At 50.6% G+C, this 14,678-nt stretch overlaps 1 protein-coding gene across 1 annotated transcript; it reads left to right on the forward strand.

The window, feature by feature from the left end:
• The first annotated feature begins 8,876 nt into the window (after positions 1-8,876).
• On the forward strand, positions 8,877-14,667 carry KCNA7 (potassium voltage-gated channel subfamily A member 7). The gene is made up of 2 exons (XM_041746734.1): positions 8,877-9,509; positions 10,503-14,667. The coding sequence occupies exons 1-2, from the start codon at positions 8,955-8,957 to the stop codon at positions 11,316-11,318; spliced, it is 1,371 nt and encodes a 456-aa protein (XP_041602668.1). The 5' UTR covers positions 8,877-8,954; the 3' UTR covers positions 11,319-14,667.
• Positions 14,668-14,678: the final 11 nt, after the last annotated feature.

Genomic DNA, 14,678 nt, shown 5'->3' on the forward strand with positions numbered 1-14,678 from the left:
CGCTGCTATGGTACTGCCATTAACTGATGCCAGAACTCTTTGCCAATAACTGGAATAAGAAAATGTTGTTATAAAAGAAGAAACTTCATCAACATCTTTCTTTACTATCTTATCTATATGTTTGTCTTGAAAACGTCTATTCCAATGTGGCGTAGCTCCAACTTTCTAGCTCAGACTTGCAGATTCAAGCTCTGCTCTATTTGTCTAAGTGTAGAAAGATAGTTTTCTTATTTTTTTTTTTTTGAGACATAGCCCCTGCTTTCAGTCAAGCCAGAGGCAGAGAAGCACTAGAAGGACTCAACAAAGAAGTATGTTCATGAAGCAATACAGCTCTGCGTGTAAACAATAGGGTGATGCTGGGGAGACCATCCGGTGAGCACACTGTTTTGTTTTTGTTTTTGTTTTTGTTTTTTATGATAGTCACAGAGAGAGAGAGAGAGGCAGAGACACAGGCAGAGGGAGAAGCAGGCTCCATGCACCGGGAGCCCGACGTGGGATTCGATCCCGGGTCTCCAGGATCGCGCCCTGGGCCAAAGGCAGGCGCCAAACCGCTGCGCCACCCAGGGATCCCTAGTTTTCTTATTTTAAGGTTTTATTTATTTATGTAAAAGAGAGTGCGAGCGGGAAGGAGGGGGAGAAGCAGACTGCCCACGGAGCAGAGATCTCTATGAGGAGCTCGATCCCAGGACCCTGGGATCATGACTTCAGCTGAAGGCAGATGCTTAACCTATTGAGCCACCCAGGCGCCCAGCAAGTTTTCTTTTAAAATATTCTTCTGTAAAAACAGTTGCTTATTTGTTATTTGGTTGAAACTATAGCACCATAAAGAACAGTGGCTTCATTTCAATAAATATTTTTGAGCGATACCTGGGTGTCTCAGTGATTGAGTATCTGCCTTTGGCTCAGGACATGATCCCAGGGTCCTGGGATAGAGCCCCATGTCGGGCTCCCTGCGAGAAGCCTGCTTCTCCCTCTGCCCATGTCTCTGCCTCTCTGTGTCTCTCATGAATAAATAAAATCTTTTAAAAATTAGAAAAGTGGGGGCGTCTGGCTGGCTCAGTGGGTAGAGCATGCAACTCTTAATCTCAGGGTCATGAGTTCAAGCCTTATATTGGACATGGAGCCTACAAAAATAATAATAATAAATAAGATACTGGGATCCCTGGGTGGCGCAGCGGTTTAGCGCCTGCCTTTGGCCCAGGGCGCGATCCTGGAGATCCGGGATCGAATCCCACGTCGGGCTCCCTGCATGGAGCCTGCTTCTCCCTCTGCCTGTGTCTCTGCCTCTCTCTCTCTGTGTGTGACTATCATAAATAAATAAAAATTAAAAAAAAATAAACTTTAATAATAAATAAGATACTAAGATAGAAAGTCTTATGACGGGGATCCCTGGGTGGCTCAGCGGTTTGGCCCCTGCCTTTGGCCCAAAGGGGTGTGATCCTGAGACCCGGGATCAAGTGCCACATCGGGCTCCCTGCATGGAGCCTGCTTCTCCTTCTGCCTATGTCTCTGCCTCTCTCCCTCTCTGTGTGTCTTTCATGAATAAATAAGTAAAATCTTTAATAAAAAAAAAAGTCTTATGACACAATTGTCTCCTGATGGAAAAAAAATGTTAAGCATCCCCTTCATACAACCCAGCAAGCCCATTCTTGACTAAATTATTCAAGAGACCTGAAAACATGTTCACATGCAACCATGTACATGGATTTTTACTACAGCTTTATTTATAATCGCCAAAAATGAAATGGAACTCAAATGAATGGATAAACAAATGAGCATCTGTCCATGCCTTGGAATAGTACTGACTGATGAACACAACAGGAATGAATTTTCGAGGTGCCTGGGTGGCTCGGTCGCTTAAGCGTCTACCTTAGGCTCAGGTCATGATCCTGGGGTCCTTGAGCTGCACATCAGGCTGCTCAGCAGGGAGTCTGCTTCTCCTTCTCCCTCTGCCACTCCCCTTGCTTGTGCTCACTCTCTTAAAGAAATAAAATCTAAAACAAACAACAAGGAATGAATCTTCGATGCATTATGCTAAGCGACAGAAGCTTGATTCCCAAAGCCACAGACTGTATGATTTCATTTATATGACCTTCTAGAAGAAGCAAAACTACAAGGATGGGGTAGGGGGAGAAAACAAAGCAGTAGTTTCCAGGAGCTGGAAGTAGGGGAAGTGGTTGACTACAAAGGGTGGGAGGCAACTTTCCAGGATTGCTAGAACTGTCCTATGTTTTGATTTGTACTGGCAGTTACCTGACTGTGTATATGTTGGCTGGAACTCAGAAGTGTACACAATAAAAGGTAAATTTTATTGTATGTCAACTCAATCTCAATAAACTGGGTGGAACAAAAAAAGATGGCTCCCCCAAATGTTCATTAACTACAGAAGGAAAATAAAAACCTTACAGTGGAGAAACCCAGCAGACACTACCCTAACCAAGTGATCCAAGTTAACTTTACCTGCAGTAAGACAGGTCACGTGCCTCGAATATGATATGATGAGGGAATTTCATCTCTGTGGCAGCCTCCCCCCTCCCAGAAAAAACCCTCTATAATCTCTATCTAGTCAAGATAAATCACCAGATAAGCAAATGGAGGGATAGTCTACAACATAAATGACCAATATTCTTCAAAATGTTGAGGTCATTAACATATTATGGTGACATTAACATACCATTAGAAGGTAGGTGAGGGATATTTATGAACTCCTGTGCTATATCTTTGTGATTCTTCTGTAAGTCTAAAAATATTTCAAAATTTAAAGTAACAAAGATGATGGAGCAACTGGGTGGCTCAGTGGTTGAGCACCTGCCTTCGGCTCAGGTCATGATCCTGGGGTCCTAGGATCGAGTCCCACATCAGGCTCCCTGCACGGAGCCTGCTTCTCCCTCTGCCTGTGTCTCTGTCTCTCTGTGTGTGTCTCTCATGAATAAATAAATAAAATCTTAAAAAATAAAGTAACGAAGATGCTATTATAACATGGGAATCAAGGGAATAAAACGGAGGAATGGGAGAAACTGTTTCCTATTGCTGCCATAACAAATCACTACAAATTTAGTGGGTTTTATAAAAAAGATTTTATTTATTTATTTGTTTGTTTGTTTGTTTGTTTGTTTATTAAGATTTTATTGGGCAGCCTGGGTGGGTCAGTGGTTTAGCGCCACCTTCAGCTCAGGGCGTGATCCTGGAGACCTAGGATCGAGTCCCACGTGGGGCTCCCTGAATGGGGCCTGTTTCTCCCTCTGCCTGTGTCTCTGCCTCTCTCTCTCTGTCTCTCATAAATAAATAAAAATCTTTTAAAAATAAATAAATAAGATTTTATTTATTTATTCATGAGAGACACACACAGAGAGGCAGAGACATAGGCAGAGGGAGAAGCAGGCTCCCTTCAGGGAGCCTGATGCAGGACTTGATCCCAGGACCCCTGGATCATGACCCAAGCCGAAGGCAGATGCTTAACCGCTGAGCCACCCAGGCACTCAAATTTAGTGGTTTATTTTATTTTATTTTTTAAAAGATTTTATTTATTTATTCATTAGAACACACAGAGAGGATTGAGAGAGAGAGGCAGAGACACAGGCAGAGGGAGAAGCAGGCTCCACGCAGGGAGCCGACGTGGGACTTGATCCCGGGTCCCCAGGATCACGACCTGGGCTGAAGGTGGCGCTAAACCGCTGAGCCACTCAGGCTGCCCAAATTTAGTGGTTTAAAACAACACATATTGGGTTGCCTGGGTGGCTCATAGGTTGAACATCTCACTTCCACTCAGGGTGTGATCCCAGAGTCCCAGGATTGAGTCCCATATCGGGCTCTTTGCATGGAGTCTGCTTCTGTCTCTGCCTCTCTGCCTCTCTCTCTGTGTCTCTCATGAATAAGTAAATAAAATCTTTTTTAAAAAATAAAACAACAAATATTTATTCTCATTCTGTCCTTGTAGTCAGAGGTCTACTGCAGGGCTGTGTTCCTTCTGGAGGCTCCAGGAGATAACTGGTTTCCTTGTTTGCCTTTTCCAGCTTCTTAGATGCCCTCTATATTCCTTGCCTCATGATCTTTTTCTCCATCTTTATATTTTCTTTTATGATTTCATTTAAAAAATTTTTTTTTTTTATGATAGTCACAGAGAGAGAGAGAGGCAGAGACACAGGCGGAGGGAGAAGCAGGCTCCATGCACCGGGAGCTTGATGTGGGATTCGATCCCGGGTCTCCAGGATCGTGCCCTGGGCCAAAGGCAGGCGCCAAACCGCTGCGCCACCCAGGGATCCCCTATGATTTCATTTTTAAGTCATCTCTACACCCAACATGGGGCTCGAACTCATAACCCCAAGATCAAGAATCGCATGCTCCACTGAACGAGCTGGGAGCCCTTCCCTTCCTCACCTTTAAAGTTGGCATTGTAGGGGTGCCTTGGTGGTTCAGTGGTTGAGCATCTGCCCCAAAGGGAGCCTGCTTCTCCCTCTGCCTATGTCTGAACCTCTCTGTGTATCTCTCATGAATAAACGAATACAATCTTTAAAAATAAAGTTGGCGGGATGCCTGGGTGGCTCAGTGGTTGAGTGTCTGCCTTCGGCTCAGCGCGTGACCTGGAGTTCTGGGATCGAGTCCCACCTTTGCCTCCCCACATGGAGCCTGCTTCTCCCTCTCCCTCTGCCTATGTTTCTGCCTCTGTGTGTGTGTGTGCGCCTCTCATGAATAAATGAATAAAATCTTAAAAAAAATAAAGTTGGCATTGTAGTATCTTCTCTCCTCTCTGGCCTCGACTTCTATCTTCACATCTTCTATGAATCTGACCTTCCCATCCTCGTCTTATAAAGACCCTTATGATTACATTGGGCCCACCCAGATCATCCAGGAAAATCTCTCCAACTCAGGAACCTTCTTTTTTTTTTTTTCCTCAGGAGGCTTCATTTGATTAAATGAAGTCCCTTGTGTCATGTAAGGTAATAAATTCAAAGGTGCCTAAGGATTAGGAGGTAGACATCTTTAGGGGTTCTGGTAGTTTCCATGTTTTCAGTGGAATTTGGAGAGAGAGGATCAGCTGACTGAAGGTGAGGAGGCCCAGGGTGCGGGGGACGCAGAGGGTACCAATGAGGGACATGTAGCAGGGCTGGGACATAGGGTCCAGCCCCCTGCTGGCCCCCCATCCTGGGAAGCACAGAGTAGATGAGAGAAGGATTTGCCAGGGTTAGAGTTTGGTACAACGCTTGCCCTAGTTGGGGGTCATAGTCAAGTGAGTTTAAGATACAAGAAAATGAAGGATTTTATTGGAGGCCCATGGAATAGTGGAGGCAGAGAAAAGAGGAAAGTGAGGACAGGTGTGGGTAGCCAGAGGTAATGAAAAGGCAACAAGATCAATGCATTGTCTGTGCTGGCAGGCTCGAAAGTTCTTAAATGCAGTTCATGGGAAAAAGAGAACAGGATAATACAAACAAACAGTTTGGAGGAAATGTCATTATTGGGAATGACAAGGACAAAGGTATGACCCTGAAAGTGTGTGGCATGATTGGGTGACAGCTAAGGGGTGCAGTTTCTCTGGGGGTTAATGAAAATGTCAAGTTGTGATGGATGCACAACTTGTTTTAAGATTTCTTTTTTTTTTTTAAGATTTTATTTATTTATGAGAGAGAGTAGAAGAGAGCATGAGCAGGGGGAGGGGCAGAAGGAGAAGCAGGCTCCCCAGAGCAGGGAGCCTGATTTGGGGCTCAATCCCAGGCCCCAGGATCATGACCTGCCTGAGCCAAAGGCAGACACTTCACTGACGGAGCCACCCAGGTGCCCCTGGATGCCTAACTCTTACGGATACATGAAAAGCCGGCTGTGTCATACAGGTTAAATGGGTGAATGTGAATTTTAGCTCGATGAAACTTAAAAAAAGAAAGAAAGTAGATGGCTGGGTTAGGGCAGTGAGCAAGATTGATGAGCTCAGAGTACCAAGAGACCATGTTTTGGTTATCTGTTGCCACAGCATTTGTAACAAACCACCCAAAGACCACATGGCTGAAAACAACAAAGATAATTTATTCTGGTACCGTGGCTGCAATCTGGGCAGGGATTGGAGGGAACATGGGGGAGGGCCTATCTCTGCTCTGGGAGCATCCTCAGGGGTAGCCTGGGTGGGGCAGGAGGATGTGCTTCCTCAGATGGCTCACTCACAAGGCTGATGCTGGTGATCAGCTGCGAATTTAGCCAAGGCGAAGGGCTGATGACCTAGGGTCCTTTCCACATGGACCTCACCCTCTGGCCTGTGTGTGTCCCAAGGAAAAGAGGGGAGCCAAAAGTTGCATTTCATGATCCAACCTTGGAAATCACATGGTATTCCTTTCAAGGTGTTCAGTTAATTGAGGGGTCACCAAAACCCCATGACCGATTGCCATGAGATAGGCAGTGGCAAAATTCGGGATTACCTTGCAGGACATGAAATGGGGACCTTTTGTGAAAAGACAGTCCAGTTACAAGTCAGGTTTTAGTAGGATCATCTGTGGGGATATTGAGATTACTAAGAATTATGACAGTAGCTTTATTTATTTATTTTTTTATAAACATGAATTTCTTTTTTCACATCTTTTCATTTTCTTTTCTTTTTTTTTATTTACTTATGATGGTCACAGAGAGAGGGAGAGAGAGAGAGAGGCAGAGACTTAGGCAGAGGGAGAAGCAGGCTCCATGCACTGGGAGCCTGATGTGGGATTCGATCCCGTGTCTCCAGGATCACGCCCTGGGCCAAAGGCAGGCGCTAAACCGCTGCGCTACCCAGGGATCCCTGACAGTAGCTTTAGAATGAGGGATAGGGAACCGGGATCTAAAATCTTCCATGTGGGACGCCTGGGTGACTGAGTGGTTGGGCATCTGCTTTTGGCCCAGGGCATGATCCCAGGGTCCTGAGATCAAGTCCTGCAGTGGGCTCCCCGCAGGGAGCCTGCTTCTCCCTCTGCCTGTGTCTCTGCCTCTGTGTGTCTCTCATGAATAAATACATAAAATCTTTTTAAAAACTAAAAATCTTCCTTGCAAGAGCAGGAGTGGCCAGAGGGATAGGGATAAGTTCTGTAGGGAAGGATAGGAAGTGTCTGTGGATAGCTTGAGCTCCAAAGGAGCTGAGGTACAGAGCAACTGGCTGGCTCAGTAGAGCATATGTGACTCTTGATCTCAGGACTGTGAGTTCAAGCCCCACATTGGGCATAGAGATTACAAAATAATAGTAATAATAAAAACCAAAAATAAAAAGTCAGAGGAGCTGAAGGAGGAAGAACGGTCTGGAAACAAGGCCAAGGAGGAGCACCCATTGCAGGTAGGAGGGGGCAGGACATGGTTGCAGGGAGAAAGGATCAGTTCACACAGAGTTCAGAGACGCTCTTTGTGGGCCTCTGAGGGTAACAGAAACATAGACACAGAGAGGAAGAGGATAGAAACCCAGAGAGGGGGACAAGGAAATCCAGAGGAATGGTGACATAGCTTCCCAGAAATCGAAGACAGAAGAGAGTGCCAGCATTCGCAGGAGTCCTATAACCTTAGTGTTTCTCTACACTCGCCCAGCAGAGGGCGCTCGGGACCCCCCCCCCCCCCCCCCCCCCCCTCCGCCCGCCATTCCCTGGAGTCCCGGTAACCAATCCTCACCACTTCCCCGCCAAGCCCATCGATGCGGGCTATTTTTACGCAGTGTCATAGGACACCGGGGGCTGGAAGGCCCTCGTCTGTCCTTTGGTCCCTTCAAGTGACCCTCTGGCATCTATCCCCCCCCACCCCTTCCTGGCAGGCCCGGCCTCCTTCTGCCCTCTCCATGTCTACAGCTCAGGCTTCACTGGGTCTCCGAATGTTTGACCAAGAATACAGGTGGAGACCTTGGCGGGGGAACTGGGTGTAGGGGCACATGTTCATGGTTTGCAGCTGCTGGAGCATCTCCAGGACGGGGTGACCACCAGGGCGGTGGCAGAGCTGACCTACGATCAGAAAGAGACTCAGAGATAGGACTCCAAGGACTGAGTCCTCCGGAGACTGAAACAGAAACTCTGAAACAGTACGTCAGCAATACAGGGAAAGGGGATCCCTGGATGGCGCAGCGGTTTAGCGCCTGCCTTTGGCCCAGGGCGCGATCCTGGAGACCCGGGATCGAATCCCACGTCGGGCTCCCGGTGCATGGAGCCTGCTTCTCCCTCTGCCTGTGTCTCTGCCTCTCTCTCTCTCTGTGACTATCATAAATAAATAAATAAAAATTAAAAAAAAAAAAAGAAATACAGGGAAAGAGACCCAAAGGGGAGCCCCCAGGTCAATCCAGGGACAGAGACATAGAGGGCTATGAGATCATGAGAAGAGATCCCGACCGAGGGGAGAGACAGAGACCAAGGGAGATAGAGATAAACGGAGACACGCCCCTAAGAAAGAAGAGTCAGAGGCGGAAAACCCGAGCCCAAGACACAGACATGTGACAGAGGCCCCCAAATACAGAGTCCTCTAGAATGGCAAAACGCAGAGATAACTGACCCATAGAGATACTTAGATACAGCCCTTGACAGAGCCTCAAACTGAAGACATAGCCAGACGCAGAGGCACACAAGATAACGTGGAAGTTTGTGACTCCAACAGAGGGGTCCGGATATTCTTAAAAGAGAGACAAGAGACACACGGACACTCAGGAGAGACGCGGGACAGAGATCCCGGGGGACCGCGAGACAGAGGGAAAGGGGACCCGAGAGCGGGATGGGCGCGGGGAACTGTGGCTGGGGGGGGGGGGGGGGGGGCGGGGAGGGCGGGCGCCCCGGCAGAGGGCGCACGGCCGCCCTCTGCCCCTCGGGGTCAGGCGCCCCCTCCCCCGCGCCCTGGCCGCACGGCCAGGCTATTTTTACGCGTGGACACCGGACACCAGGCTGGGGCGGCGGCGGCGGCGGCCGAGGCGGGGCCGGGCCGGGCCGGGTCGGGCGTCGGGGCCACACGTCCGTCCGCCGGTCGCCGGGGCTGCGGGCGCCATGGAGCCGCGGTGCCCGCCGCCGTGCGGCTGCTGCGAGCGGCTGGTGCTCAACGTGGCCGGGCTGCGCTTCGAGACGCGGGCGCGCACGCTGGGCCGCTTCCCGGACACGCTGCTGGGGGACCCGGCGCGCCGCGGCCGCTTCTACGACGGCGCACGCCGCGAGTACTTCTTCGACCGGCACCGGCCCAGCTTCGACGCGGTGCTCTACTACTACCAGTCGGGCGGGCGGCTGCGGCGGCCCGCGCACGTGCCGCTCGACGTCTTCCTGGAGGAGGTGGCCTTTTACGGGCTGGGCACGGCGGCGCTGGCGCGCCTGCGCGAGGACGAGGGCTGCCCCCTGCCGCCCGAGCGCCCCCTGCCACGCCGCGCCTTTGCGCGCCAGCTCTGGCTGCTCTTCGAGTTCCCCGAGAGCTCGCAGGCCGCGCGAGTGCTAGCCGTCGTCTCCGTGCTCGTCATCCTCGTCTCCATCGTCGTCTTCTGCCTCGAGACCCTACCCGACTTCCGCGACGACCGCTACAACCCGGGGCTCGCTGCCGTAGCTGCTGCAGGCCCGGTGAGGGGGCGGGGCCTGAGCGGAGAGAGGCGGGGCTTGGGAGGAGCCGAGCGGGGTCCGCGGGGATCTGGCCAATTACGAGGCAGGGGTAAGGGGCAATGGGAGGCGGGGCCTCTCCGGAAGGCGGGGCCTGGCTGTGGGTGGGCGGGGCCCGGGGGGCTTACTGGGGGACCCGCCAGTCATTACATAGGTGGGGCTAGAGGCTCAGAGGTGGGCCACCCAGGGACAGAACCTGACCTGGGGGATCTACCTTTTAAAGCCGGGCTGGGGGCGGGGAACGGATAGCCTAGTGGGGGCGGGGCCAGAGGATCCGACTCTGAGGACCTCCCTATCACAGGGCGGGGTTGAGACGGGTGAGAAACCAGCTTGTCCGGGGGAGGGAGAGCAGGAAGACAGGTACGTTAAGAAATGAAGCTGAGGGGTGATAGACTGAAAAGTCGAGGGCTGTGCAGCAGCTGGCAATAACCAACAGAAGGATGGGCTGGAGGTGGTGAGACTGGGACTCGAGGGAGCTAGAGACTGGAATGGGGCCTGAAGGCTGAAGTAGGAGGAATCCATCACAAAGTCAGGCTGAGGGCCATGAGAGTAGGGGGGCCCCAGAGTTTGTTATACACAGAAGATCCTTAGCCATTGCAGTTAAGACCAGGGTTGGGGAGAGCGGAGCACAGAGAAGTGGGACCAGGGTGGTGACCCTCCCCATCTGGAAAGTCAAAGCTGGGAGTGGGACTTTGGGAAGGAAAGATTGAGCCCCAGTCAGGCACCATTTCAGGAGGCCTCACCAGTAAAGGATCAAGGCACCATAAAGTCAGCAACGAAGGGATGATCTCTAGGGTTCTGGAAAGGAATCTAGGACAGCTGGGTCCCTGGAGGCCTGGGGGCAATGACTGTTGACCAATTTGTACAGAAGTAGTTGGACATTTAAACCATAAATGTGGCTGTTCCAGTGTATACCAGCCCTGGTGTGGTCCTCTCTGAACCCCTTCCTCCCTGCAGTTCCCCGCTCGGCTGAATGGCTCCAGCCCATTGCCTGGACCCCTGTCTCGCATGCCCTTCGATGACCCGTTCTTTGTCGTGGAGACGTTGTGCATCTGTTGGTTCTCCTTTGAGCTACTGGTGCGCCTGGCAACCTGCCCGAGCAAGGCAGCCTTTTTCAAGAACGTGATGAACCTCATCGATTTTGTGGCCATCCTACCCTACTTTGTGGCGCTAGGCACCGAGCTAGCCAGGCAGCGGGGTGTAGGCCAGCCAGCCATGTCACTGGCCATCCTACGAGTCATCCGACTAGTGCGCGTCTTCCGAATCTTCAAGCTGTCCCGGCACTCAAAGGGCCTACAGATCTTGGGCCAGACACTACGGGCCTCCATGCGTGAGCTGGGCCTCCTCATCTTCTTCCTCTTCATCGGTGTGGTCCTCTTCTCCAGTGCTGTCTACTTTGCCGAGGTCGACCGGGAGGACTCCCATTTCACCAGCATCCCTGAGTCCTTTTGGTGGGCAGTGGTCACCATGACCACAGTTGGCTATGGAGACATGGCACCTGTCACTGTAGGTGGCAAAATAGTGGGCTCTCTGTGTGCCATCGCTGGTGTGCTGACCATTTCCCTGCCAGTGCCCGTCATTGTCTCCAACTTCAGCTACTTTTACCACCGGGAGACAGAGGGCGAAGAGGCCGGAATGTACAGCCACGTGGACACGCAGCCCTGTGGCCCACTGGACGGCAAGGTCAATGGGGGGTTGGTGGATGGAGAGATGCCTGAGCTACCACCTCCTCTCTGGGCACCCCCTGGGAAACATATGGTCACCGAAGTGTGAGGAACAGTTGAGGTCTGCAGGACCTCACATTTCCTTGGAGGGAGGGAGGGAGGGGTAGAAAGGAAGGTTAGGGGGAGGGGGTTGGGCTTAGGAAGAACTAGGTTAAGTGGTAACAAGTTGGGGAACACCGAGTCTTGTTGGGTCTTGAGTTGTGGTTTGGTAGCTCCCGTGGGCACTTCCCTAAGTGACGGTGAATGACAATGAGTTATAATGAGTTGATGGGGAGACTCCATTGGCTTGTGTTGCATTGGGTTGTGCAAGACATATGGAGTTTTGTGGTAAGTGTTGAGATAGATTTGATCACATAATTTTGTTTTTAGGTCCTCATTGGGTTGGGCTGTGTTGTTGAGTCAGGGTGAGTCTTGTCCAATTGTATTGTGCAGGATTCTGTGGTTTTATGAGCCCCCTAGGGCCAATTTGGATCAAATTAGGTGGTCACCCACAGCATTATTGGGACTGAGTGCGTGTTCATGCATGGTGTTGTGGAGTTGAGTTGAGACATGTTGGAAATTGTGTGGCTTTGTGATTCTTCTAGGGCTATATTATTTTAGGTTCTGTGAACTTGTGAGTCATGTAGAAATACAAGGAGTCAAATGATTGAATGTGAGCTTTCTAGGTCACGTAAGGTTAAGTTGGGTTGGAATGTATGATGGTATGAGTCTTTCAGGGTTCTGTTGGGTTGAATTGTGTAGGGTAATGTAGCTGGAGGTTTTGGGGGCTACACTGAGGTGAATCAGATTGAGTTGTATAACCACGTGAGTCTTGTAGGGCCATGCTGAGTTGAGTTACACCAAGTTGTGTCTTTGTGAGTCCTGTAGGAATGTTAGTTAGGTTGAGTTGGACTCTGTGTATGGGCTCCATAGGGCCATGTTGGTTTGTTTTGCATTTAGTGGTAGCACCAGGACCCAAGAATAACAACACTGGGGAAGAATCATGTATCAGGGAGCAAGTGTGGTGTTATGGACTCTTCAAGACAAACTGAACTGACTTGCCCAGTGTCACTTACTCTAAGGAGCAGGGCTGGGTGCTAGATCTCTTGATTCAGTTGTTCACACAGAGGGCCTCCGGGGAAGCTAGGAAGATGTCGTTGCTCCTTCCATTTACCCCACACCTGCTTCATTTTGCCATTCACTCCCTCTCTATCTGTCCTCCCTACAGTTTTACTTCCAAATATGTAGGTCAGAGCCACAAGGGAAGGGGAGAAGGGGAGAAACTCTACCCTGTACAGGCACGATGGGGGGACAGAACCTCAAATGAGGGTACAGAGACATGGGGAGTAATAAAGACTCAGACAAAGAAAGAGATAGAAACCCAGAGAAGAGGAAACAAAGACCCAAAGAGAGAGGAAGAGAGATTTAGGGAGAAGGAGACAAAGACCAAGACCCAGAGGGATGGGGAGATGGAGACCTAGAGGAAGGTGGTCATAAAATCCAAAGAGAAAGGGAGACAGAGACCAAGAGTGGGAGATAGAGATGGGGGGGGGGGTTATCAAGCACCCAGAGAGGGAAAGACACCAGAGTTGGAGCCAGATCAGAGCGCCCCTGAGAAAGATAACCCAAAAAAGGAAAAGGCACAGAAAAAGTCAGTGCCTCTGAACCCAAGAGATACAGTGTCTCTCTTCCATGGAATCACAAAGAGATCTCAAATCAGGGTGCACCATGCTATCCTCCCACAGCTCAGGAAGGATGTCAGACAAACTGGGGAGCCCACTCAACTTTCCAGGGGGAGAAACCAGAGCCTCAGAGCATAAGAGTGGCTTCCCAGGGTCTCGTGGCACATCCCCAGGGACTAGGACTTTGTGGCAGGCTGCCTGACCCCACCTGTCCCATCAGCCTGCTGGTTGGCACAGGTCCCTCTGAATCCTCCAGCCTCGTGTCTTACAGAGAAGTTGAGTCTCGGAGGGGAGGGCATAAACCAAGGTCATGAAGCCAAATAATTTCAGAGGTCTCTCAGTACTAAAAGGGCATTTGGAGGAGGAGGGGGAGCAGGATGCTTCAATCACTAACACATATAGGGCTTCCTATGTGCCAAGCATCATTCAAAGTACTTTATTGTATTAATTTATTAAAACCAGTGGTTTACAGAGTATTGTTGTTGTTATTTTTAGCCATCTATCCCCCTTCTTTTCTTGTCAAATGAAATATCATTTAGATGCACTTTGATGTAATGTGGCACATCAGAGGGGACCTGGTTTAAGGGATGCACACCTCAGGAGCACCTGTGTGGCTCAGTGGTTGAGTGTCTGCCTTTGGCTCAGGTTGTGATCCTGGGGTCCTGGGATTGAGTCCCGTGTAGGGCTCCCCGTAGGGAGAGCCTGCTTCTCCCTCTGCCTGTGTCTTGGCCTCTCTGTGTGTCTCTCATGAATAAGTGGATAGAATCTTAAAAAAGGGGGGGGGGGCATACCTCTATGGAGTCTCCTTCTTGGCAACTCAGAATGTAGCCAAGAAATTCAGTTTGGAAACCCCTGATCTAATCCAACCCCTGTTTATACAGAGCAACAGAAGGAGGTAAATTGTGTGAGAAGAGTTTGATAAAGATCGAAAACAAGAGAATCTTTAGGTGCCCTCTCTGAAATGGAAAGACACATTCGGAGACAGAAATGGAGACAGACCCCTCCCCTCACAGTGACAGACACACAAGGCAGAGTCTAGGACCCAGATTGGAGACCCAAAGAGGAGGCGACACATGCAGAGCAGGGCCAAGACCCCGAGAGAGGGCACCCAAGGGGAGTTGGGAGACCAGGAGGGCAGTGACCTAGGAGGGGGTCAGAAATGGGGGTGAGGGTGAGGGGGCAAGATCCACAGAGGCTGGGAAGGCAACCAGAGAGGGAGAGGTCAGAGATCCAGAGAGAGGGAGGAGGATAGATACCCAGACAGAGAGGGATAAGGGGATAGATACCCAGAGAGGAGGCACAGAGACCCAAAGGGAGGGTGTACGGAGATTGTTTACTTTTCTTTGAAAACTCACCTGTACTACCCCATCAGAGCCTAGAAGTTATATATAGAATCTCTCTGGTAGGGATCCCTGGGTGGTTCAGCGGTTTGGCGCCTGCCTTTGGCCCAGGTCGTGATCCTGGAGCCCCAGGATCGAGTCCCATGTCAGGCTCCCAGCATGGAGCCTGCTACTCCTTCCGCCTGTGTTTCTGCCTCTCTCTCTCTTTCTATGTCTATCATGAATAAATAAATAAAATCTTTAGAATCTCTCTGGTAGAGGGTGGGACCTGTGAGTGCTTAAGGATGGGCGGGGAAGTGGGGAGAGGTCAGGGAGGTTACTCGACGTCGGGACACTCAAAGACTCAGAAGCGCCCCTCCCCCACCCTCAATAAACAACCACAACTGCCTTCTCTGTCGCCTTGGCTGG

This window comes from Vulpes lagopus, chromosome 2 (genome assembly GCF_018345385.1).
Source record: "Vulpes lagopus strain Blue_001 chromosome 2, ASM1834538v1, whole genome shotgun sequence".
Lineage (NCBI taxonomy): Eukaryota > Metazoa > Chordata > Mammalia > Carnivora > Canidae > Vulpes > Vulpes lagopus.

Excerpts from the sequence above, each read along its gene's own strand:
- KCNA7 (XM_041746734.1), top strand. The coding sequence starts at position 8,955 with ATGGAGCCGCGGTGCCCGCCGCCGTGCGGCTGCTGCGAGCGGCTGGTG. Across the intron at positions 9,510-10,502 it reads CCGTAGCTGCTGCAGGCCCG|TTCCCCGCTCGGCTGAATGG; the intron begins GTGAGGGGGCGG and ends TCCTCCCTGCAG.